At 38.3% G+C, this 25032-nt stretch overlaps 1 protein-coding gene across 1 annotated transcript in view; it reads left to right on the forward strand.

The window, feature by feature from the left end:
* PDE3A (phosphodiesterase 3A) overlaps positions 1-25032 on the forward strand; it is a 323314-nt gene that overhangs the window by 280099 nt on the left and 18183 nt on the right. Inside the window, exons 6-12 of the mRNA XM_078075704.1 lie at positions 1728-1947; positions 6164-6249; positions 9502-9656; positions 11110-11247; positions 18024-18135; positions 24567-24680; positions 24818-25017. Coding sequence (XP_077931830.1) covers positions 1728-1947; positions 6164-6249; positions 9502-9656; positions 11110-11247; positions 18024-18135; positions 24567-24680; positions 24818-25017 — 1025 coding nt within the window. The remainder of the gene's footprint in view (positions 1-1727; positions 1948-6163; positions 6250-9501; positions 9657-11109; positions 11248-18023; positions 18136-24566; positions 24681-24817; positions 25018-25032) is intronic.

Here is a 25032-nt window from a genome sequence, read left to right on the forward strand (position 1 = left end):
CCAAATAAAATATTCAAAAAAAATTATAACCATTAGTACTTCACAGGGCGCCTGTAACCCACTTTGTTGCACACAGTGATAGGTTCTTTGGGAAACTCTGAGTTAAGAATTTAGTGGGGGTTGTTTTTGTTTTGTTTTTTGAGTTTTTTGTTTTTTGGTTTTTTTTTTTTGGTTTAGGACATTATGTACAAGTGCAGGTTTGTCAGTGTCTTTGGTAAAACAGCTAAATCTTTTCAATAGAAATAGAAATCAAAATGAAAACCATTAGTTGTGCCATTATAAAGTGCAATGCGAATGCTGCCTAGCAGATGATAGATTTTTCTTCCTCCTTGGTCAGTCTCTGAGAGCAGTATGGGCTAAAACCACTTTCATTAAGAACAGCTGGGCTCACTCCATATTCTCCTACTTATTAGCACTGTGACCCTGGGAAGGTTCTTTACCTCTCTGCGTCTGAGTAGTTTCATTTACGGATGAAGGCAAGGGATTGATCTTTCCATCGGGAATCAACAATACAAATATTGAGCAAAGGAATAGGAGGGCTGCCAACCTCCAGACTTATCAAAGGAAGAGCAGGATTTCTCATCTGGTACAACAAAACAAAGAACGGTGCCAGCAAGAAACGTAAAAATTACAAAAGCCCTTCAGCAAGCTTAATACTCCTTTCAGTGGACCAGAAAATCTTTGGGTGTAACAAATAAAACTTCTGAGAGAACTGGAGGTTGGAAGCAAACTCAGCCAGCTGCCAGTTCCCCACACATACTATCTGATGATGGGAGAGCTGCCGGCTATGCATTTTCCCCCCAAGTGGTGAGAAATAGAAAACAATGAATGATTTCATTTCATTTGCCTTAAAGTAGGTTGTTGGGCCCTACAATGCTGAAAACCAGTAAGCAGATGGCTGTTCAGAAGATAGAGCTCTCTTCAGTTTTAAGTGCGGGCTGCCTTCTCTGTGTTTGGGAGAGCGGAACTTCAAAAGATCTCGTCCTTGTACTCGAGTATCAGCACTTTGAAATCTAAGCCAGTTTTCTGTAAAATTTTCACAATCAAGAGTAAACACGGTTTGGCACAGATACCAACACTTAAAATTTAGGCTTGAGGCCTATTGTTTAATCTGAAGCGGATTGTCTTCCATTTTTAAATGTTTTCTTCAGAAATGAGTCTGATCAGAGCCCTGTTTCACACAAATAAGGTAGTTTCACCGAAAATGTTGATGGTTACTCAAGGTAATTGCCTCTCAAAAATCTATCTTCTTTATATATTTTAATTATTGGATACCTGCCAAACTCGGCTAAGATAAGTTAATGTTTAAAACAATAGCAGATCCTGTGACTGCTAAAAATTTCACAACCTAGGAGAAGGCAAGCACACGAGGAAATTTTAATTATTATCATTATGTCAGAATGACAAGAAGAAACAAAAATGGGAGGAGAAAATAATATCCTTCTGTCCTGAAGTTACTCCAGGACCCCAAGGCTTCAACTGGATTTGCCAACGTTGCCACTGATTTTTTTATGATGATTCATCCTTCGCCTTTCATGCCGTGGAGACACTCCCCACTGTACACCTTGTCTCCAGATGGGGGCAGAGAGGGTCAGCTCCCCACCCAGCCTGAGTACTCATGTGGTCCTGAGGGAGTAAATGGGGGTCCAAGGTGAAGTTTAAGAGTTGCAATCTTGATTTTGAAAAAAAATTTGACTTAGCGATTTAAAAACTCTTTTTCTTTCTAGGTGCCCTAGCTAAAATTTCACCTCTTTCATCGCCCTGTTCCTCACCCCCCCAAGGGACTCCTGCCAACAGCCCAGTCAGCAAAATTTCTGCAGTGCGGTTTCCAGAATCTGCCAACACGACTGCCAGACAAGGCCTAGGTTCTCACAGGGCATTAACTTATACTCAGAGTGCCCCTGACCTGTCTCCTCAGATCCTCCCTCCACCTGTTATATGTAGCAGGTAAGGATTTTACATTGTTAACTGGTATTTAACCCGTCTGAAAACTATGATTAGTGTTCCTCTTAGGAACCCTCACCACCAGTCCGCATAGCTCCGTACAGGTAGGTTTGCCGAAGAAGTTGACAGGAAAGTAAGTATAGGATAATGTGATTTGTCTTGAGTAGAAACTTGCTTTTTCCATGGTTTCCTGTTAATAAAAAGCTTAGAGTCCATAGAGCCCATACAGCTAACCTTTGGAGATGACAGAAAAACACGTAGTTGTATATTTCCCCTGCTTACTAATGGAGAATGCATAAAGCATATAATTAAAAATCCATATCAAGTAATTTAACATATTCTGTTGGAATATATTTTACTTGCTCTTCAGGGAGGATTTTATATCCATTTTAAGGATATTTTAAGTTTGCAATCCCCACTTTAAAAATGTGCAAATAGGGGCGCCTGGCTGGCTCAGTCAGAAGAGCATGCAACTCTTGATCTCGGGGTTGTGAGTTCGAGCCCCACGTTGGGTGTAGAGATTACTTAAAAATCTTAGGGGTGCCTGGGTGGCTCAGATGGTTAAGCATCTGCCTTCGGCTCAGGTCATGATCCCGGGGTCCTGGGATCAAGCCCCACATCGGGCTCCCTGCTCAACGGGGAGCCTGCTTCTCCCTCTCCCACTCCCCCTGCTTGTGTTCCCTCTCTCGCTGTGTCTCTCTCTGTCAAATAAATAAATAAAAAATCTTTAAAAAAATAAATAAAAATCTTAAATAAGTAAATAAATAAATACATAAATAAATAAAACAAAAATGTTCAGGGGCGCCTGGGTGGCTCAGTCGTTAAGCGTCTGCCTTCGGCTCAGGTCATGATCCCGGGGTCCTGGGATCGAGCCCCGCATCGGGCTCCCTGCTCAGCGGGGAGTCTGCTTCTCCCTCTCCCACTCCCCCTGCTTGTGTTCCCTCTCTCGCTGTCTCTCTCTCTGTCAAATAAATAAAATCTTTAAAAAAAAAAAAAATGTTCAGATAACACATGGCACACTATGGTTAGACTGAAATGGGTCTCTGAAGGCAATTAAACAATTGGCTTGTACTGGTCTATCACTTCTGAATAGAATTAGAAATAGGAAGTGATGTCTTTTCTTTTTTTTTTTTTTTATTTAATTTTTTTTATTGTTATGTTAATCCCCATACATTACATCATCAGTTTTAGATATAGTGTTCCATGATTCATTGTTTGTGCATAACACCCAGTGCTCCATGCAGAATGTGCCCTCCTCAATACCCATCACCAGGCTAACGCATCCTCCCAACCCCCTCCCCTCTAGAACCCTCAGTTTGTTTTTCAGAGTCCATCGTCTCTCATGGTTCTTCTGGAAGTGATGTCTTTTCACAGAGGATAAGAAAAAAAGGCGTCGCATCACAGGAGTAGTTATTTTGCCAACATTGTCATGAAGAAGGAAATCCCTCCTCTTAACTGATTACCATATTGTTGTTCTCTAGTAATAGCTTCATCTTGAAGAGTTGATTTTAAAGCATTACAGTATTCTTTTAACTAGAAGAGTTAAGTGTTTTTACCCTAAGTGTAGTCATGAGAGTGCCTTGAACAAAATTCTGTCTCTTGGCTAAGGTTAATGAGGATAACCGTTTGAGTAAATGAGTTACATACAGCACCGGTTCACAGAGCTAGATTTGATTATTATATTCCATTTTAAGCTTCACAGATACCATTTTCAAATCACTTAGTCATAAACTCTAAATGAATGCTCTTTCTTTTTCTAATCTTTATTTTTACTTGTTTTCTCTTTACAAATACTTTAAAAGGGAAAATCATTTTTGTTAGTTTATTTGTCCAGGGCCAGACTAAAAAGTTATTTTACCATCCCAAAGTTATCCTGTTACCCTCTCTATGAGGGCTGTTTTAATAAAATAATTTCTGTGGAATATTTTTTTTTTTTTAAGATTTTATTTATTTATTTGACAGAGAGAGAGACACAGTGAGAGAGGAAACACAAGCAGGGGGAGTGGGAGAGGGAGAAGCAGGCTTCCCATGGAGCAGGGAGCCCGATGCGGGGCTCGATCCCAGGACCCTGGGACCATGACCTGAGCCGAAGGCAGACGCTTAACGACTGAGCCATCCAGGCGCCCCTCTGTGGAATATTAATCCCATCTTTCCCCTCCCCCACACACAAAAAGCATGATCTGAGATCAGTGATTCATAACACACATCACTTTATTAAAAGCTCTGAGAAGTCCTGCAAAAGAAAACCTCTTGATTTTTGTCTCAGGTAGCATTTTCTGAATTTATCTGACCACAAAACCAATTTTTTTAGGTTAACACACAGTAATTGCCCATGGAGCAAGTGTGTGGTGGAACATCCTTAGGAAACATGTTTTTGTGGTATGCATCCCAAGCCAAGATGAAGCTCAGTGGAGTAATCGACATCAAGCACATCGGCTTCCAGCATTTCTAGGGAGAGTCTCCCACCGTGGGCTCCAAACTTGTGGGAAATAAGTCGCCTAAAGAAAGCAGAGATGTTCCGAAAAGCTCTACCACTCCCACAGCTTTCCTCCCCACAGTCTATTTTTTGTACTCTTAGAAGGAAGAATGTAATGGGATTTTTATAAAAGAGATTTTGGAGAAAAATAAGAGAATTTCACTGCCTACTTGTTCAGTAATGTTTATAAATCCAGTAGTGTGTCTTTTATTTGTTTGGGCTTTATAAATCTGTAATTCAAACCACGTTCTATTATTGCCTTCAAGGCAGCCACCCATGTAGGCACAGAGAGCTCCAGAAACACACGACTAATTATTGTGGTTTCCCCTGCTGAACTCGAAGGGTTTGGCGTTGAGTCCCAGTCTTTTGGCTTCTGTAATGTCTATGCAACAAGCTGTTTTTTTGGCATAAGAGGTAGTATATTTGAACTACTAATTTAAGTGTTCCTTTTAAGTATTATCTTGCAATGAAAATTCTTAAAACTAATAAACCCTCCATCTACCAAGTGTCACCCAAGAATGTAAGCCCATCATTTGTATCTGCTTTCTTTTTCCTTTGGTCCTGTCATTTTCTTTCGATTCCCTAAATCAAAGTGATGGGATCTCATAATTAGAAATATTTTGCATGAGATGCTTCTCCACTTATGTTTAAGGCTTGAAAATAAATTTACTCAGGATGAAAATATTCTCTAACTGGCAGATGCTTATCTCTACAACACATATATAAGCACAAGTGAGGGAAAATAAAAGTGATGAGACATTTAATAAATTATAAACGGTTTCATTTCTTTTCCTTTTAGAGTGAGTACTCTGTGGCTAAATAACAAACAAAAACCCTCTGAGACCCTTTGTAATATTAGGCAGAAGAAAAGAACCCAGAAGCAAAAGCCAGAATTAAAATCTAACCATGGAGTTCTGAACAAGATAAGTGAGAGAAGAAACTTGCCAGGCCATTTGTGGGGTTGCTTTTTAATTTATAAAGCAGTCAAAACTGTTGAGAAAAAAGAAGTATCCTACCTCCTCTGATGTCCTCTGTTAAAGAGCTAGGACCCTCCAGTATGTTCATTTTTCTAGATTACTCACAGTACACCCCCTTGGCCTGTTTTTCTCAACTAGCATTCTGTGCAGTCAATTTTCCATTCACTCTCTGTCACAATGTACCTCTACTTTGTTCATTTCCTTTGGGCCTTAGCAGGTGACTGATCAATCTTGAAAAAGGAATTAATTTTTATTTTGTGGCAAAAAAGAAAATTAATATGCTGTCATTCTATTTCCACATATGCAATCTTAAAGGGCTCTTTGCGCATAAAATGTCTTAACCCATGGAAATAAATCTAATAATGAGGCTTTTAGGCAGGTCGACAGGGAGTGCATTGGGGAAGATATTTTTGACTAAATATGCCTCGGCACCTCCAAAATCGCTACTATGAGCAGGTAGCAGATTATCCCAGGATTCTCTAAATAATGTAACAAAATTTGGCCTGTGGTTTCAAATGTGGCCTAGACTGTGGAGGAGGATGAGCGTTGAGTGAAGCTTCTGATCCTTTATATTGATTACACTCTCACCAAAAAGAAAACAGTCTATCAGCATCTATGTATAAAGCAAAATGAATTTTTTTCTTATCAAATAAGTGGAAGGTGGAAACGTTTGATTATTATCTATCTTCATGTGTACATAGATGGTGTGTGCCTATGATTTTTTGAAAAGAGAGAATATACTTACAGCTCTTCCAATATTTCTCAGCTGTGGCAGACCATATCCTCAAGGGAATCCTGCTGATGGGCCCCTGGAGGGAAGCAGTGCAGCCATTCGGACACCAAGCAGAACGGGTAATTCTTTGGGTTCTGTTCCTCAAAATGGAAATCACTTTACTTCCCCCCCCCAATCAAAAAGGTAACATATGCTTCTGATTTTTTAGATGACAAATGTAAAAAGACAATGAAGGAAAGTAAAGTCATCCCTAATCCTACTACCTAAGAGTTCATCATGGGTACGATTTTGATGCAAAGCTGCCCAAAATGGTTTTAAATACCTATACGCAAATACATATATATTTTTAAATTAGATGTCATTTTATATAATATATAAAACTATATAGAAATGTCATTTTATCTTGGACACTGGAGGGTCATCCATTTTAGGATACTCTCTGAAGGTCTCCCTTGCAGACTGAGAAAATACCCTGCTTAGATCACTATAAGCATATAAAAATGTTTTTTCTTGAGGCACTGTTATGGAGAGGTTAAGAACACAGGTGTTGGAGCCTGGTTTTATCCTTATCGGGCTACCTACTAATTTGTAATCTCTGTGCCTCTGTTCCTGCATTTGTAGATGGGGATAATAATAGTACCTCCCAAACAGGATTGTTGTAAGAATTAAATGACTTAAAACATGTAACAAAAACACTGATTTGGAAAGAGAGATGCACTTCTATGTTTACGGCAGCATTATTTACTAGAGCCAAGATATGGAAGACACCTAATACACGATGGAATACTACTCAGACATCAAAAAGAATGAGATCTTGCCATTTGCGACAACATGGTTGGACCTAGAGGGTATTATGCTGAGTGATATAAGTCAGACAGAGATAGAGGAATACCCTGTGATTTCATTTATATGTGGAGGCTAAAGAAATAAACAGAAACAACTTGTAACAAAGGCAGTTGCCAGAAGGGAGGGGAGGAAGAGAATGGGCAAAATAGGTGAAGGGAATTAAGAGGTACAGGCTTACAGTTATAAAATAAATAGGTCATGGGGATGAAAGGAAGAGCATAGGGAATATAGTCAATAATATTGTAATAACTTTGTATGTTAACTACCCTTATGGGAAACATTGCATAATATATATAACTGTTGAATCACTATGTTGTACACCTGAAACTAATGTATGTCAACTATACTTCAATTTTTAAAAATCACGTAAGGATTTTTGAGAGAAAATCCTTAGTATCTGGGTCACTGTCAATAGTTCATGTTTGCTGCTATTACTATGATAATTAGTATTTTATTTTTATTGATGCAACTCTAGGGACTTCATTTTGTTAGTGCTGGAAGTTCACAAGGTAGAAAAACCCTGGCTTCTCTGAACTACAGACTTTAGAGTGATAACACTATGTAAGAATGATTCTTAATTATCTACTTCAGCATTTATTGATACATACTCAATAAATATTATTTGCCTATGAGAATGGTGTGCTGTGGCAATGTACAGAGGTCAAGGGACATAGGCAAGGAAAAATCAAAAAGAGAATTCTCTCTGATATTTTAGCATTCTGAAGACTCAGAATATTCCATTCTTTATGTTCCTGATCTTTGACTCTACTGAGTCTGATACAATATGGGGAGTATTTCTTTATCACCTTTGTGGTCTCTATGACCTTTGAGTGTTCATTTTTTCCTACAAATTCTGGGTTTGAAACTTGTCAATTACATTTTCACACTGTGTCTAATTCTTACATGAGAAAGATTGCATGAGAAAGATCGAAGAAAGAGGAGTCCTTGGAAAAGTCCTACAAGATACTCCTGATGGCAATAGGCTACATAACAAAAGCCATTATTCACTAGCAACGTAAGAAAAATTAGATACTCAATGTATGAGGACATACAACAGTCATAGAACATCCAAAGCAACTGAGAAAGGAGAACAAAGTTAGAGGAAATACATTACCTGACTTCAAGACTTAAGCTGCAGTAATCAAGATAGTGTGGTGCAGGCTTGAGGATCAGCAGATAGACCAATGAAATAGAATGGAAAGCCCCAAATTAGACCCACCTCTACTCTGAATTTTAAACAAAGATGCCAGAGCATTCCAGTAGGGTTGGCAAAAATGAATTTCACCCCCTACTTCACACCGTATGAAACATCATTCTGTGATGGAGCATAGACCTAAATGTAAAAGCTAAAACAGTAGGCTTTTGAAAGAAGATAGGTTTATGACTTAGGGGAAGGCAAAGATTGCATAGGAATCTTAGCAATAACCATACAGGGAAAAAAAAAAAAAAGCTAGACTTTATCAACAGTAAAGAATATAGGAACTAGGGTCAGATTTCATGAGTTCAAATTCATGTGGCAAAATTTCAACAACTTACTTATCCTTTCTGTGCCCCAGTTTCCTTTCTGCATGTGAGGACATGAGTAATGCAGTGATGTGCAATAATACCTGCTTTGTAGGATTGTGTAGGTTTAAATAGGTTAGCACAAATGAAGCACTTTTGTGCCATCCAGCACATGGCACTCACTCAGTAAACCATTCAGGCCCTTACTCAGCCATGAGAAGCTTCTTTTGAGGTCTTTGCTCCAGAAGCATGTTCTACAGACACTTGATAGTGCTTGATTGGGCCTTTAGTTCGCATGGTTTAGTGCTGACTGAAATGGGAGACAATGGAAGAGGCAGGTAAGAAAGAAAGCCACAGATTCCGAGGGATCAAGATTGGATACATAAGATCTGCCAGGACCTTAAGCACATGCTATTATGCCATGTCCTACAGACCACTTAGTACTTGGGTGTCAACTCAACTTCTCCTCCCCATGTGCCCATTCTTGACTTAGCTACTCAGTGGTTTAGTGTGTTGGGAGATGCATAAAGGAAAAAGAAATACAAAGTTACAGGATTTTTAAAAAGTATAAACTGCTGCTGATCTAAGCATTATTACTGAGGAATTATTGAATGTCATATAAATCACAGATCATAATCCCATCTATTTCATTGGGTTAAAAAATGTCTACTTTTTCTGGGTGCCTGGTTGGCTCAGTCAGTTGAGCATCTGCCTTTGGCTAAGGTCATGATCACGAAGTTCCTGGATCAAGCCCCATGTCGATCAGGGGAGCAGAGAGCCTGCTTCTCCCTTTCCCTGTGTCCCTCTCCCTGCTTGTTCTCTCTCTCTCAAATAAATAAAAAAAAATCTTTAAAAAAAGTACTTTTTTCCCACTTTATGATCTTGCATTCTTGATGTGTAAGCTCATGAAAGCAGTATGTCCCTAAGCACGGTATATGCCATATGCATTTTAGGAATATTCACTCAAGTGAGACCCCTGTTTCCATTTGCAAGTTTCATAATCTGTTCTCTTTCCATTGCAGATGACACTACTCAAGTTACCTCTGATTATGAAACCAACAACAACAGTGATAGCAGTGATATTGTACAGAACGAAGATGAGACTGAGTGCCTGAGGGAGCCTCTAAGGAAAGCTTCTGCTTGTGGCCCCTACACGCCTGAGGCCATGATATTCCTGGTAGCTCCATATCACTTCGCTCATTCCTTTACTTGAGAAATTGCCCTCTGTGACAGAAATTGACTTACAAATAGATCCCTGAATCATTAGATTTACAGATGTGTCTCTCTTGGATCACACATGCCTTATAGCCATATCCCTATGTATCAGTATAATTTTTCCTTATCCAAGTTTTATTGATCTCTTCATGATTCTCTTATTTAGTGATTAAGAATGCAAGTATTCATCTCCACAAGTGATTACAGATACTTCTTAATCCTAGAATCTAAAAGTGTAGGTATGCATAGGGAAAATTATTTCATCCAGTGAAGCAATATTTTATAAATATCAATAAAAATAAAATATGTTAGTTGTCTTAGGGCTTCTGCTGTTTTGTTTTTTTTTTCCTCTAGCACCTCCTTCATTTAGAAAGTGTGCCAATATTTATTTCCCTTATTATATTAAACTAGGTTTATACTGACATACTACCCATTAAAATAGCCTTTAATGAGGACTTTGTGGGTTTACAGAGATCCGTTTAAAGAGGATAAAAGCATGTATTTGAGTCAGGTTAATTTCAGGGAGGCAGCAAATAGAAACACTACATCAAAAACTAATGATGTATTATATGCTAGCTAATTGAACATAATAATAAAAGAATAATTTAAAAAATAGTTGGCTATCATGTAATTATCAATTGCTGCTATTATCATTTTTCTTTTATCTGATTTACCATTTATACTTTTAAAGAGATTTCCAGATAAAGTAATTTATATGTTTCCTAGTCCTCATTATCTTTATTTTTTATTTATTTTTTTGGTAAAGGTACTCTTAAGAATGTCCTCATTTGGGACCAATTATAAAATGTCTTTACATTAACGTGGTGCATGTTTCTTTGGAAACCATACATCACATGAACTAAATTAAAATCTATGAAAAATGTTGCAATTATCATCCCATAGGATCAATGCTGATTTTGAAGCAATAATATATATTTGGCCAAGTAGAGTAGGGAGTGATTAACTCCTCCCCACTCATGGGTATCTTTTGAGAGTCCAATATAAGCCAGGAACCCTCCCAGAAAAATTTACATAAACATATAAAGAGATAAATTTACATATGATTTCAATGTGTTCTAAAGTCCTTGAATCTTTATTTAAGAACCTCGCAACAGGGGAAAAGCAGTTACATTAACTTATGAAAGAAACATCCATTTTTTTTCTGTAGCATATATGAACCAAAAATAGGCACCTAATATGCAAAATTCATGATATGAAATAGCATTAGGACCTTTTCTCCTAACGTGTAGATCAATGTCTTGTTCATCTTGATTTTTTTTTTAAGATCACTCATTTACCTTGAAGTTTTAAGTCATTTATTTTTATAAACTCAGTTGTTGAGCTGAACTTACCAAAGCACAAATTGCTTTGTAGAAAAACTGCGTATTCTTAAAATATTTTCATCTTCATTATAGGACAAGCCAATTCTTGCTCCTGAACCTCTTGTCATGGATAACTTGGACTCAATTATGGAGCAGCTAAATACTTGGAATTTTCCAATTTTTGATTTGGTGGAAAAAATAGGAAGAAAATGTGGCCGTATCCTTAGTCAGGTAAGAAATGCATTCATATGTGAGACTTCTTTTTTTTTTTTTTAAGATTTTATTTATTCATTTGAGACACAGAGATACAGAAAGAGAGAGCATGAGCAGGGAGAGAGGCAGAGGGAGAAGGAGAAGCAGGCTCCCCGCTGAGCCAGGAGCCCTATGTGGGGCTGAATCCCAGGACCCTGGGATCATGACCTGAGCCGAAGGCAGGTGCTTAACAACTGAGCCACCCAGGCGCCCCCATACATATGACTTTAAATGTAGAAAAAAAAATTCCTTGGTTGGTTAAAGCTGTGTCCATGCTTGACACTGGTGGTAGGCACTGGGTGGAGAAAGGAAATGTTAGTACCCAACATTCTGTAGATTCCGCGGTGGTGGGTTAACCAAAGAAATTGGAACTTGAAGTGAGTGGAATACTGATCAATTAAAATATGTAGTTTTAAAGATAAAGTGGAAGAAAACAGGGATACACAAGCAAGATGGAGAAATACATCTGAAATTTATAGAATTCAGCAAAAGAAAAGCTGATACAAGCCCTCAAAAGAAGAAAGTTGCCTAATTATTAACAGTAATTTATTGTTTGTAATTTTTTCCAATGACTATTTTTTAAAGCTTTTTTTTGGGGGGGGGGCTAGTGGGAGAGGCAGAGAGAGAATTTTAGGCAGGCTACACGACCAGCTCAGAGCCTGGCGTGGAGCTCCATCTCATGACCCTGAGATCATGACCTGAGCCAAAATCAAGAGTCAGACACTTAACCAGCTGAGCCACCCAGGCCCCTTTAAAACTTTTGAATATTATGGCGCTTAGGTCTTATCAAAAGTAAGATATTGTGCAGAAATACATTTCCTTCCATTGCTGTGAGAAACATATCAAATAGAATTCTCTGTGTTTTAATGCAGAAAATACCTTTATGTATCACAAGAAATACAGAATATGAACTATTGCTACTTAATAAGACTTTTTTATTTTTTTTCCTTAAGCTAGACTACTTTCAAGGCTTCCCACACTTAAAAGAAAATGTTTCCCTGAGGGAGAAAGAAAGCACAGAAATTAAGATTTTTGAACATGTTGTTCTCAATACAAAATTGCTCTACAAATCCAAAAATGGATTTGCTCTATTATCAAACACCTATCAGAATACACACCCAAGGGGGATAATGCAGTAATATTTATCAGCTTATTTAAAAATGTTTCAGGGGTGTTTTCATAGATGGAATAGCACTGTAGAGATGCTAAAGACCACCAAGCTAACATAAGACTTAGGTGAGAATTCAAGACCCAGATTTATTGGAGCCACTAACACTTACCTGGGAAACACTAGAAGAGAAATGATATGTTATACTGATTTCTACTCCGTGCATCAGCAACAGGCTTTCTTCAGACGTCTCAACAAGTATCTGAGTGTGGGGCTTTAAGGTGAGGATTCCTGATCCATGAAGGTTTGAAGGAAGAAGATAGAGGGGCCTTTTCCTCTGTTTCTCAGTTGTACAAACACAAAGTACTAGTCTAGTCTTCAAGAAGGAAAGAATGTCCCTCTGCCTTAAAGGGGCTAGTAGGGAAATTAGATATGGCTCAAAATAATGACAGTTCAACTTGCTACCTACAAAAGAAGTTTGCTAAAATGATTGATGGATTATGAAGCTCAAAATAATTACAAAGTCTGTGTAACATGTAGTTGCCTCTGCTAGACTCTCTTCTGACCATGAACACCTCGAGGACTGGGGTGACAGCCCTTGCACTTTTACTAGGAGTTAACAATCCCATTTTTCTTCTTTCTTCTTCTCCTGGGTGCTAAGCAACATCTTTTATGCTAGGTGATCTTATTAAATATTTTTTTAAAAGACTTATTTATTTATTTTAGAGAGGGTGAGTGAGCATGGGGGGGAGCAGGGGCAGAGGGAGCAGGAGAGAGAAACTCAAGCAGAGTCTACGCTGAGCACAGAGCTGGATGTGGGGCGCGATCTCTCAACCTTGAGATTAGAACCTGAGCCACCACAAAGAGTTGGACAGTTTCACCGACTGCGCCACCCAGGGCCCCGAGGTGATCTTGAAGACAGGTGTAAGGACAGCTATTTTTATCCAGTCCACCTTAGCCTCACACCTCAGGGCTCCTCCTGCAAGGTTCTGTATCTCACTTTCTGAAACCCCTTACAGACTATGTTTCTGAGGGAGTAATTTTACCTGGAAATATTCCTGTAATGGTACCCCAAAAAGTGGTGGCAGAGGGCCGGGAAGCCTTCTTTCTCCTTCACTGCTGAGTGTGGTTCATAGGAAGAGAAAAATTTTACATTGTTTTATTTTTTTGTTTTTATTTATTTATTTATTTTTAAAGATTTTATTTATTTGACAGAGACACAGCAAGAGAGGGAACACAAGCAGGGGGAGTGGGAGAGGGAGAAGCAGGCTTCCCGCTGAGCAGGGAGCCCGATGCGGGGCTCGATCCCAGGACCCTGGGATCATGACCTGAGCCGAAGGCAGACGCTTAACAACTGAGCCACTCAGGCGCCCCAACTTTACATTGTTTTATATCTGATCATATGTCACAGACTCCCCCAAACCCTACAACTTGATCTACTCAGTAGCTCTGTTGCAGATAGTCTGTTTAATCTCTGCTTTTCAGAAGAGGAAACTGAGGCTTAAAAGAGCATATACCATTCATCTAAAGTCACAGAGTAAATATCAGACCCATGATTTGAATGCAGACAGCCATATTGGAAATACGTACTTTTGGCCTTCATTTACCTTCGGCTGTTTCTGAGCGCATCCCCCCTCCTTCCCCGCCAAAAAAACACATTCACTGATTCTGTCTTCAAACACTCTGAACAGAGAGCTTGAGCCGGTGGAAAAATGGTTACTGTAGCAGTCAGGTTTTAAGCTGACAGGGACAGTGTAGCAAATACCATTCCTCCCTACCTGTCTCCTCTGGAAGTTCTGAGAGCTGGGGCTGGGCTTGTGAAACTTGACCAGCTGTGCCACAGAATGTTTTCTAAGAGTCCTGGATATGAGTACACAACAGAAAGATTAGATATAATGAACAATTAGATTGCAGTAAAATTCACTAATGTGTTTTTCTTCCAGTCACCTTCCAAAAAAGAAATACATGAGCCTTAGTATGTCACTATTTATCTTTCCAACTTACAAAACATTGAACTTTGAGAAAATGAACTTTTATTTGTCTTGCTGAGTAGAACTTTATGGGTTTTCTCTTTGATTTGAGTTTATAAGCACAAAGTCATGATATTTTCACTGTGTGAAAGGCATATTTTTTTCACCTTAGTAAGACTTTGGGACAGCTGAAATGAATTAACTTGAACATTCCGAGAAATCACCTTTTGGCTGAAACTACACAGAAAAAGTCTCACTTCAAAAGATTTTTAAAGAGACATATGTGCAATGGAAATGACTTTTCAGTCTCAATATACTGACTGCCTTTTTGATGATTATCATGTTTATTTTAACAAATTTCAAAGGACATGGTTCAGATTTCAGAATAGTGCTTACTTTTTCCGGTTGCCAATATTTACCTGGTTAATGGTATCTTTATTTGTGAGTTTAAATTATTGGTGGTTGATTTTTAACAGCATGTTGATGAAAATTCTCCTATTTTAAAATCATACTTGAAAATATCCTGTTGTCTTAATTTTTCCATTCATCTTTCATATGTTTAAGAGAATAGTAGGAAACTTTAGCTGTTTGCAATCCTAACAACATTGCTTTTCAGATACTAGTGGTAGGATTTGAAGCAATTTAGAGTACAAAATCTGAAACCAAAAGGCTTGGCTTGAATTCTGGTTCTGATAATGTTGTCAGCCATGTGATCTTGGATAAGTCACTGAAGTAACAAGCATAATTAAATCCATTAGGTATTTATAAACAAGAATTCAAATATAGACCAAAGCAGTAGTAAAGAGGAGATACCCCCCCCCAAAAAAACTAGCTTAAAATATTACAGAAACCATAAACTTCACTTTCTGTTGCCTTTTTTTTTTTTTTTTTTTTTTTGAGAGAGCGGGAAAGGGGGAGGTGGGGGTGGGGAGTTGTGGAGGAGGGAGAGAGGGAGAGGGAAAGAGAGAATCGTAAGCAGCCTCCATGCCTGGCATGAGCCCAATGTTGGGCTTGGTCTTACAACCCAGAGATCATTACCTGGCCAAAATCAAGAGTCAGATGCTTAACCAACTGCCCCAGGCACCCCTGTTGCATTTTTAAAGAGAAGATGTGGGAATGGTATGTTACACACAAAAAGGGTAAAACTTAAATGTTCTTGCCATTCAGAATGAAGAAAAGCATACAGAAGTTGATGTACATAGTATATAATTTGTTTCCAACCTAGCAGCTTTGGTGATCCTTTTAAAACATAAATCAAGTAGGGGCGTCTGGGTGGCGCAGTAGGTTAAGCATCTGACTTTGGCTCAGGTCATGATCCCAAGGTCCAGCAATGGAGCCCCGTGTTGGACTCCATGCTCTGCAGGGCGTCTGCTTCTCCCCCTTCCTCTGCCCCTCTCCCCACTCAGGCTCCCTTTCTCTTTCTCTCTCTTTCAAATAAATAAATAAAATCTTAAAAAAAAAAAAAAAGTAAGTCAGATAAAGTCACTTTCCTGCTCTAATCTCTTCAGTGACTCCCTGCCTCACTTAGAGTAAAAGCCTTATAATGATCAGTCTGGCTGTCAAACCCCAAGATTGCACCGCCCCCCCATCCCACTCTGCCATTACTAACTTAAATTCTACTGTCCTCATTCATTCTGTTTTAGCCACACTGGCCTTCTTGCTGTTTCTTAAGTACAGCAGGCATACCTCAGGGCCATTGCACAGTCCTTTTTCTCTGTATGGAAAACTCTTTTCTCAGATATCCATGTACCTCAGTCTACATCTCCTTCAGTTCTTTGCTCATATGTCACCTGGATATACCTACTCTAACCACCATACTTAAAAAAAAGCAAATTCTATAACTTCCCTATATTCCCAATCTCTCACCCTTGTTTCCTTTTTTCTTTTTCTATATTACTTACTACTTTCTCTCATAGTATATACCTTACTTATTGTATCTGTTATTTACTGCCCTCCCCTGCTAGACTATAAGCTCCCTGAAGAAAGAGGTCTTTGTTTTGTTCACCTGGATATATGCCTCATACACAGAAGAGTATCTGGAACATGGTGGGCACTCAGTAGATGTATGCTGAATGAGTAACTCTCCTTTTTAGTTCTGTCAGCCTAAATAGGTAAACTGAGGCAAGCTCAAAATTGTCAAAAAGATGAGTTTATTCAGGAATAGCAGGGGAACTGCAATTTAGGATGTGCAAACTATAGCAAGCTACAGTGAGTCTTTGAGGGTTTGGGGTAGGCTGTATTTACGGGCAGGGAATGTAAAGAGGGGATAGTTCAGTTAGAGTCTGTTAACATCAGAAGCAAATGGAGACCAGGTTTGAAATTCTCCAAGCAGACAAAACTAGTGCAGTCATACAAGCAAAGCTCAAGTCAACTTATTTTGGGAGACCAGCCCAATCTGGATCGTTCCGTGTTCATGCTTCTGGAAACCATAAGTACATCTTCCCAAGGTTGATACGAGGCAACTCCTGATCAACTCCCTCTCGTTTAAGAAAATTCCAATGTTATCACTTTTCTAAAAAACCAGTCATTTACGGGAAATCAGTCTCTTTGTCCTTGAGCTTTGTTTTTCCGAGGACACATGTGTGAGATTTTTTTTGTTTTATATCCTTCGGTTTCATTTTAGATTGAAATTCCATTATCGTTCTCTATATATATGTATATATGCCTATGTATACATATAGATATATATGATAAACACTAAGTACATAATTAAAATAATATTATTGATTTTAAACAGATTTAAAGTCAATAACAAAAGGTAGAGACTTAGCTATGAAACAGCATACCAAAGATGGAGAGGGAAGATTTCAAGACAACTTTAAGAAGAGATGCAGATAATAAAAATGATGAATAATTCTTAAAGTCTCCTGAGTTATAACAACACTGTGCCTTTGTGACGTGAAGTAAGGCCACTTGAAATGGTGCCACACTCCCTTCTGCCATGTGAATGACCATTCCTCTCCCCAGTACCTTCTTCTGTGCCTTTATCAGTTTTTTCTCCATCATTTGCATGTCAGATATGCCGATTACGTGCATAGGTATTCACTGGATTTGGGTTGCCAGAGCTTTGAATGCAATTTGGAAGGAGAATAGATATTTGGAGGAGAAAGACGAGCAAGGAAAAAAATTTAGATGTTGTTATTTATACTGCATTAGAATAAATCGGTTTTCTCTATGTATTTAGTCAAAGTAACCGTTTTTCTCTCTCTCATAATTCTTTCCCCTTATCCTTCACTAAGTTAACAATTCTGAATCCTTTATCCTCTGGGAAGCTTTTTTTTTTTTTTTTAAATAAAAATTAGTCCAAATTAAAGCTTTACCTCATTTATTAGTGCTTGTAGTATACACTATACAATGAACTATTTGATAAGTAGGATTCTCTAGTAGATGATAGCACATACAGTTGAGTACCTTGATATGTTTCTGTAGTGTATACTGTTGTTTGGGTTGGTTGGTTTTCTTGGTTGAATGTCCATGCCTTTAAAAACAGATCAAATACCCCTTGTGGTCAGGGGCTACAGGGGCTAGACCCATAGAGTTCTTCAATACTTACTTGACTTATTGTTCCCAATAAGTGTCTCTACTGGCCAGGAATTACTTGTTTTAATTTTTTTTTTCTTTTTGTGTCTAATACACACCCAGGGATGTTTTGTAAAACTTCGTCTTTCTCTTTATAGGTATCATACAGACTTTTTGAAGACATGGGCCTCTTTGAAGCTTTCAAAATTCCAGTTAGGGAATTTATGAATTATTTTCATGCTTTGGAGATTGGATACAGGGAAATTCCTTGTAAGTATGAGTTAAAAATAATACTTTTCAAATCCACTGAATTTGCTCTGGGTAATGGGATATTGAATCATTGGTGGCTAGCAGAGAACTACACATGGTAAACCTGGAGATTACAGCCTGTTTCAGAATCCTGGTCCCTTCACTTCTCAGCTGTCACCTCTGCATGCCTCATTTCTTAATCTGTAAAATGGGGATCATAATGTCTTTGAGGATTGTAATAGCTTTGTAGGATTGTTAGGAAGATAAAATGAGGTAATAAATCTAAAAGGGTTATAATAGTGCCTTCACATAGTAAGCCAGTTTAAGTGTGTGCTCCATAAATAATTAAATGTTAAATTTATTGCTTATTTTATAATACACTCCTTTTATTGGGTGAGTTTAACTTTTGTTCTCGCATCTGGAGAGTTAAATCATGAACTCTTGAAGTTTTTTCAGTATAAGAAAGACCTCGCTGGGTGTGGAGGGACAGGAGGGTGATGGTCTAATTAATAAAATAGAAAAAAAGAGACACCTAAAAGTTTGTGAAGAAATTATTAGAAACATTTGAAAAATCAGATAAATGTGAAGACCAAAGGAAGGGACACAACCAAGTGTTCAAGTTTATGAACTTAAAATATTGTGAAAGTAATTTTGTCATTCATAATAATGCAAAATTGGAACAGAGAGGAGATGTTAAATTTTCAATTTGGAGCATTTCCAGTATCATCTGAACATGTGAGTAGAATCAGCCTACATGCTACAAAATACATGGAACTGAAGAAAATGTCCAAAACCCAGTCAGGGAAGTTGTGAAAATGTGCAGAAATCATGTGGTACTTTTAGAAAATAAATGCATAGCAAGAGTAGACATCATACATTGGTTGAAGCATGCCTTAGAAATGCGTCGTTCAAATCATGTTTTAACTTTTAAGTTTTAAAATTGCTTTTATATACCTTAGACTTCAGAACCCCATGACTTTTCCTAGTTGCAAACAACTGAAGCTAAATAAATATTCTACGGAGACAGGTAGAGTACAGGTATTTCCAGAAAGGGATAGTACATTAAACTAGTGATCCGTTATTAACATATTGTTTTTCAAAATGCCAACCCCATGCTACATTGGAATGAAAATACACAGCTGATGGTGTGTGATAGGAGAAGATAATGAAGAATTGGATCTACAAATGAGATTTGTTGGAGAATATGGGACCAAAATGCAGACAAGACAAGACAGTGGGTATAGAGGAGAGAGGAGCTTAAGAGCCCTGGGCCCCTTGGGAAAGTCTGGCTGGTAGGGCCATGGAAATAGAGAGAGAGAGAGAGAGACAAAAAAGGGATAGTTTGAAAGAATCTCAAGATAAGCCTTGCTTTCTTAATACCATTTTCCCAGGGCACACTCTGGTTGGATGCCAGTGATTGACATAAGTGTTACTGATTTTTCAACAGCTAGTCATCAGATTAATTTACAAATTGTTATATTTCCAAATGTATTCTAGTGACCTAATCTGCTATAGCCAAGTCCATTAAGTACCAGTTGATATAACTACTAACTTTTCTCTAAGAAGTATGTCATAAAATCATAGGGAAAGTTGATCAATATTTAAGCATAAAAAGAAGTTTCCAGATTCTAAATTTTATTATTTTTATATTTTCTTATTTTACAACAGAATAGATGTTTCTTTTTTCTGAAATAGTGGCTTCTTCATTCCATGTGAAAAGAATTTGTTATAATAAACCTGGTTGTTCTATTAGGAACCCCAAACATTTTCCGTAAAGGGAATTCATTTACATCTCACAGAGAAGTTTTAGCTTGACTGGTGATCCCTGTTAAATAGTAATTCCTTGCATGTGGTAGTGTTGTAAATTTAGACTAATATAGATATTTATTAAAAGCTTTGCTTATCATTAATTTTAATTATCGTACACAAAAATTTGTTATATGTCTCCTTACTTTAATATCTACTCCTAGAGGATTATATTTCTCATAGCTCTATCTAAATAAACCCACACCTAAATGAAAAAGCCCAAGAGTAACTAAAATGGGATTAGATTAACGTTACTATGACGATGACCTACAATACTAGAAACTAAATTTTATTATACTTCTAAGCACACTTTTAACAATTTTTAAGAGATGAAGACTTTTAAATTTGTACCCAGAGCCCTTACTAAAATTTGAGAAATCTAGATTTAAAAATAGACACAGGTAGGTAGTTAGATATTTCATGGAGTAGCAGTGGACAAGGTATAAATATAGGCAACTCACTGATAGAAATATGATACCGAATATATATTTGTTCAATAAAGGTAAGGATAGGGGCACCTGGGTGGCTCAGTTGGTTGAGCGACTGCCTTCGGCTCAGGTCATGACCCCGGAGTCCTGGGGTCGAGTCCCGCATTGGGCTCCCTGCTCAGCTGGGAGTCTGCTTCTCCCTCTGACCCTCCCCCATCTCATGTGCTCTCTCTCTCTCACTCCCTCTCTCTCAAATAAATAAATAAAAAATCTTTAAAAAATAAATAAATAAATAAAGATAAGGATAAATTAAGATATAGTTGATACTCAATTGCACAGAGAAATAAATAATGTTCATTATTGTTCACAGTCCCTTTCAGCTGGGCATATTGGCAAGTAAAGAAGATAAATCATCAGGTCCTATTCATTCATGAATTCAAAGTTAGTTTTGAGGGTGCTTTTTCTGTGTTCAGAGACTTTCATCTCTAAAATATATTCTTCCTAACACCTCTTCTCATTCTTGTTATTGAAGTTGGAGAAATGGGTAGAATGGCAGCAATGAGAATACTCTTGCTCAATCTGTATGTCATGTGCCCACCAGTTTTAAAGCTAGATACTGAGGTGGCATGGGTCAAGCTAGAAAGGCAGAATTATGACAGTATTTGCTATAATCCAAAGGGAAAAAATGTTTAAATTGTCACTTCTCTTCTTTAACACTTTCCCAAAGGAGCCTAGGTAGAATTTTCAATTGAAAATCTATAGGTCTAAAACTCTATGCATTTTACATATAACTCCAACCCTCCGTGCCAGCTCACTTCAACTTGGTGCTTGAGCGATAAGGAGAAAGTTGAGAAAACAAGTGTGTCAAGACAGAAGAGGGAGCTGGGCAGACTGTGGGAATGAGATAGGGCATGTTGTGTTTGGTGTGTGCATACGTGTTTCCGTGTTGTCAGGGAGGCAGAGGGGCTTGCTGGATGGGCAAGGGAACTATCAAGACAGTCAGGGGTTTGTCCAAAATGCAGCGGTGGAGGAAGCGGGATGATAATAAGAAGAAGAGCTCTGATACCATTCCTTCTCCCTCTCAGTTGCCTACCATGGCTGTAAGAAGAGGAATTTTTAAGCATGTTTATGTGTCCTACAGAAACCTACAGAATCCCCTGTGTTGATCTAGCGAGCTTATTTCCTGGGTGCCTTTGCTCCTGAGTGGGTCTCCAGAAAGTTAATGGTGAGAACAACAGCAGTGCCAGCACTTGGTACAATACTTGCACATAGTACATGCTAAGTAAATATTTGTGTAATAAACGTGTTATTGACTGCTTATTAGGCGGATGATTTTCCATCCTGCTTAAATGACAGTGACAGTGTTTTTTTTCTGGATCTACACGTGCATAACTGGAGATTTTTTTTTTTTTAAGGAATTAGGTTTGGTTAGCTATTATTTAAGTATTTTTGAACCTATACTCAAAAGCAAAAGGGCTACTTTTTTTTCCATATACCGTCTTTTCCTAATTTTTTAATCAAGATTATACTAGCCTCATAAAATGAGTTGGGTAGCTTCCCTCCTTTTTATATTTTCAGGACTAGATTGCTTAAATAAGATTATTTGTTTATTGAAAGCTTACAAAAATTACCTATAAAGCCTTCTGGCCCTTGGCCTTGGGGTGGGGACTAGGACAAAGAGCAGTAAGCTCCAGAGCTGCAAGTTTGTCTATACTTGATGTTGTCTGTCACTCCACACAGACTCCACCAGCACCCTGATACTGCCCCATCCACGCTTGCAATGCTGGGCACATGCACAGGGTTCTGTGACTTGCAAGAGTAATGATAATTACTTGCCCACTGTAATTTTCCCAGCTTGCAGCAAAGGAGAAGAAAAGACCTCAACTCAGAAGCTCTCTCCCAGCCTATCCCCTAACAGTGGCAGCGGGGCATTTTCTTCTCTACCAGGTCATCACTGCCTTCTCCCTCCCCCAAGGGTTTAGCATATCTTTTATTTTAGCTCTTCAATTCTTAACAAATCCAGCATTGATTTTGGAAGAAAACTAGTGATCTGTGCTAACTCACCATCTTGTTCCAACAGCAATCATGTATTTTTTTTTAAGATTTTATTTATTTATTTGAGAGAGAGAGAGAGCACTCACAGCATGAAAGGGAGGGAGGGGCAGAGGGAGAGGGAGAAGCAGGCTCCCCGCTGAGCAGGGAGCCCTACATGGAGCTGGATCCCGGGACTCCAGGATCATGACCTGAGCCGAAAGGCAGATGCTTAACCGACTGAGCCACCCAGGCGCCCCAGCAATCATGCATTTTATGTGAATTATATTTACATTAATTGCAAGCTTACTATGTGTCAGGAACTTAAAAATATGTTTTCTTCTGTAATTCTCACAATTGTACTGTGAAATAAGTCACTATTATTTAATATGTCTATATTTTTAAGATTAGGAGATGAGACGTAGAGTTGTGAGCAACTCACTGAAGCTTGCACAGGTAATAAATACCAGAACAGAGACAAATTCAGATCTCTCCTAAATCCAGACGCTTTTAGCGTGACCAGTTTCGTACATGGCACAGGTGTAGATCTAAAATGTTTGGTCTTAGATGACTTGAGATGGTCTATACACAGAGATATAGACTCCAATTTCAATGAAATTGTTCTTTGGATGACTAGATAATATCAGTATTCCCCTCCGGCAATGACACAGGGCACAGGGTTTCCTCTTTCCTCCTTTGGAACCTTGGATGTCTGTTCTAAATACATCCTCTCCAGTCCTTACAAGGCCCCTCTACTGAAATGCTGGGTGTTTACATAAGATTTAGCTACATGTCATCACTTAAAGACTGACTCTTAAGAGTTGCCAGAAATGTAGGGAAATAGGCACCATGTACCCACATTCCCCGTGTGTGCCACCAACACCAAAAATGTTAGTTTTTTCTGGGGCATCTGGGTGGCTCAGTTGGTTAAGTGTCTGCCTTCTGCTCAGGCCATGATCCTGGGGTCCTGGGATCCAGTCCCACGTCGGGCTCCCTGCTCAGCGGGGAACCTGCTTCTCCCTCGCCCTCTGCCCCTCCCCCAACTCAGGCTCCTGGGGGGCTGTCTCTCTCTCTCTCAAATAAATAAATAAAATCTTTAAAAGAAAAAAAAATGTTAATTTTTTCTTTCTTCCCTGACCAGGGACCAGATGTTTTCTCCTGTTCCCATTACCATTCGTACTGTTCTTTTCTGTTTTCTCTTTATCTGTTGAGTATTATTCAGAGATGTGATCTACTATATTGGAAGAGACTGTATTATGGTTGGTCACTGGAAATAGAATATGTAAAGTTAGCATACTTAGGATAGTGTATAGCAATCAATGAAAGGGCCAGTAAACAAGAGAAAAACTTAGAAGAATTGCACCAGAAAAAAAGGTGAGCCAGGAACACATCAGGCCTTTGGTCATGGTTCAGTAGAAGCCGAACTGCACATATAGAATAGACCCCCTTCCCATGATAATGACATTGTAGCTAGAGGATTTGGTTTTCCCATAGATTTTGCTCTTCTAAAGGACTCAAATCCCTACGTTAATGTACAAGGAAGTTTTTATTTTTCTCTTCAGGTATTTCCTAGAGCTGTATTCCCAAATTAGAATTTTTAGATCAGAGAACATCATTAATTGTGGTTTTCAATTTTGCTTTGTGAATTTAACCTACATATAGAAGATATATTATTAATTTTTACAAGTGTTTTAAGTTTGATGTAAAAGAATACTACTTTGTTTTATTCACAGATTATATTTGCATGATATTTATCAGAGATGAAATATTAGGCGGTATAGATCATTGGTCTGACCTAGTTGAAGTATGTCATGGGTCTTTTATTCTGGTCCTCTGCATAATCTTATACAGGAGCATGGAAATAAGTATAAGGGTAAGCAGTGCAGTGATTGCACATAGTGAGCTTTCTATAGATGTTAGGTTTCTGGTAGACTCTGGACACAGATTTGTCCACTTCAGACATCTGCATGCATAATGAATGTTGTTTGTGCTTTTTTTTTTTTTCCTTGTTACTATGGATATTATGGAGTCATGGAAGAGTAATCAAAGAGTATTTGTCCTAGAATGTTTGGCTGCCTTTCACTGGGGTATTAAAATGTTAAGACTAAACTGTTTACCCAGTAGATGGCACTCTTAGTCCTTGGACCCCAAAGTTCACAAATGAATGTTCCTTTGCATTGGTTACAGATCATAACAGAATCCATGCCACTGATGTGTTACACGCTGTGTGGTACCTTACTACGCAACCGATTCCGGGCCACTCAACTGTGATTAATGATCACGGATCAGCAAGTGATTCAGGTACGTATTAAGTGCATCTATGCTCCCTTGTTAACTATGGGGCGGGGGGGAAGCATTTCTTTAAAAAAGGAAGTCAAGAAAATAGTATCAGTTTAATACTTTTTAAAAATTTCTATACGTTCATTTTCTCTTCTCAGATTCTGACAGTGGATTTACACATGGACATATGGGATATGTCTTCTCAAAAATGTATAATGTGCCTGATGATAAATACGGATGTCTATCTGGAAATATCCCTGCCTTAGAGTTAATGGCATTGTATGTGGCTGCAGCCATGCATGATTATGATCACCCAGGAAGGACTAATGCTTTCCTGGTGGCAACTAGTGCTCCTCAGGTAAATCTTTCAATT

This window comes from Halichoerus grypus, chromosome 6 (assembly GCF_964656455.1).
Source record: "Halichoerus grypus chromosome 6, mHalGry1.hap1.1, whole genome shotgun sequence".
NCBI lineage: Eukaryota > Metazoa > Chordata > Mammalia > Carnivora > Phocidae > Halichoerus > Halichoerus grypus.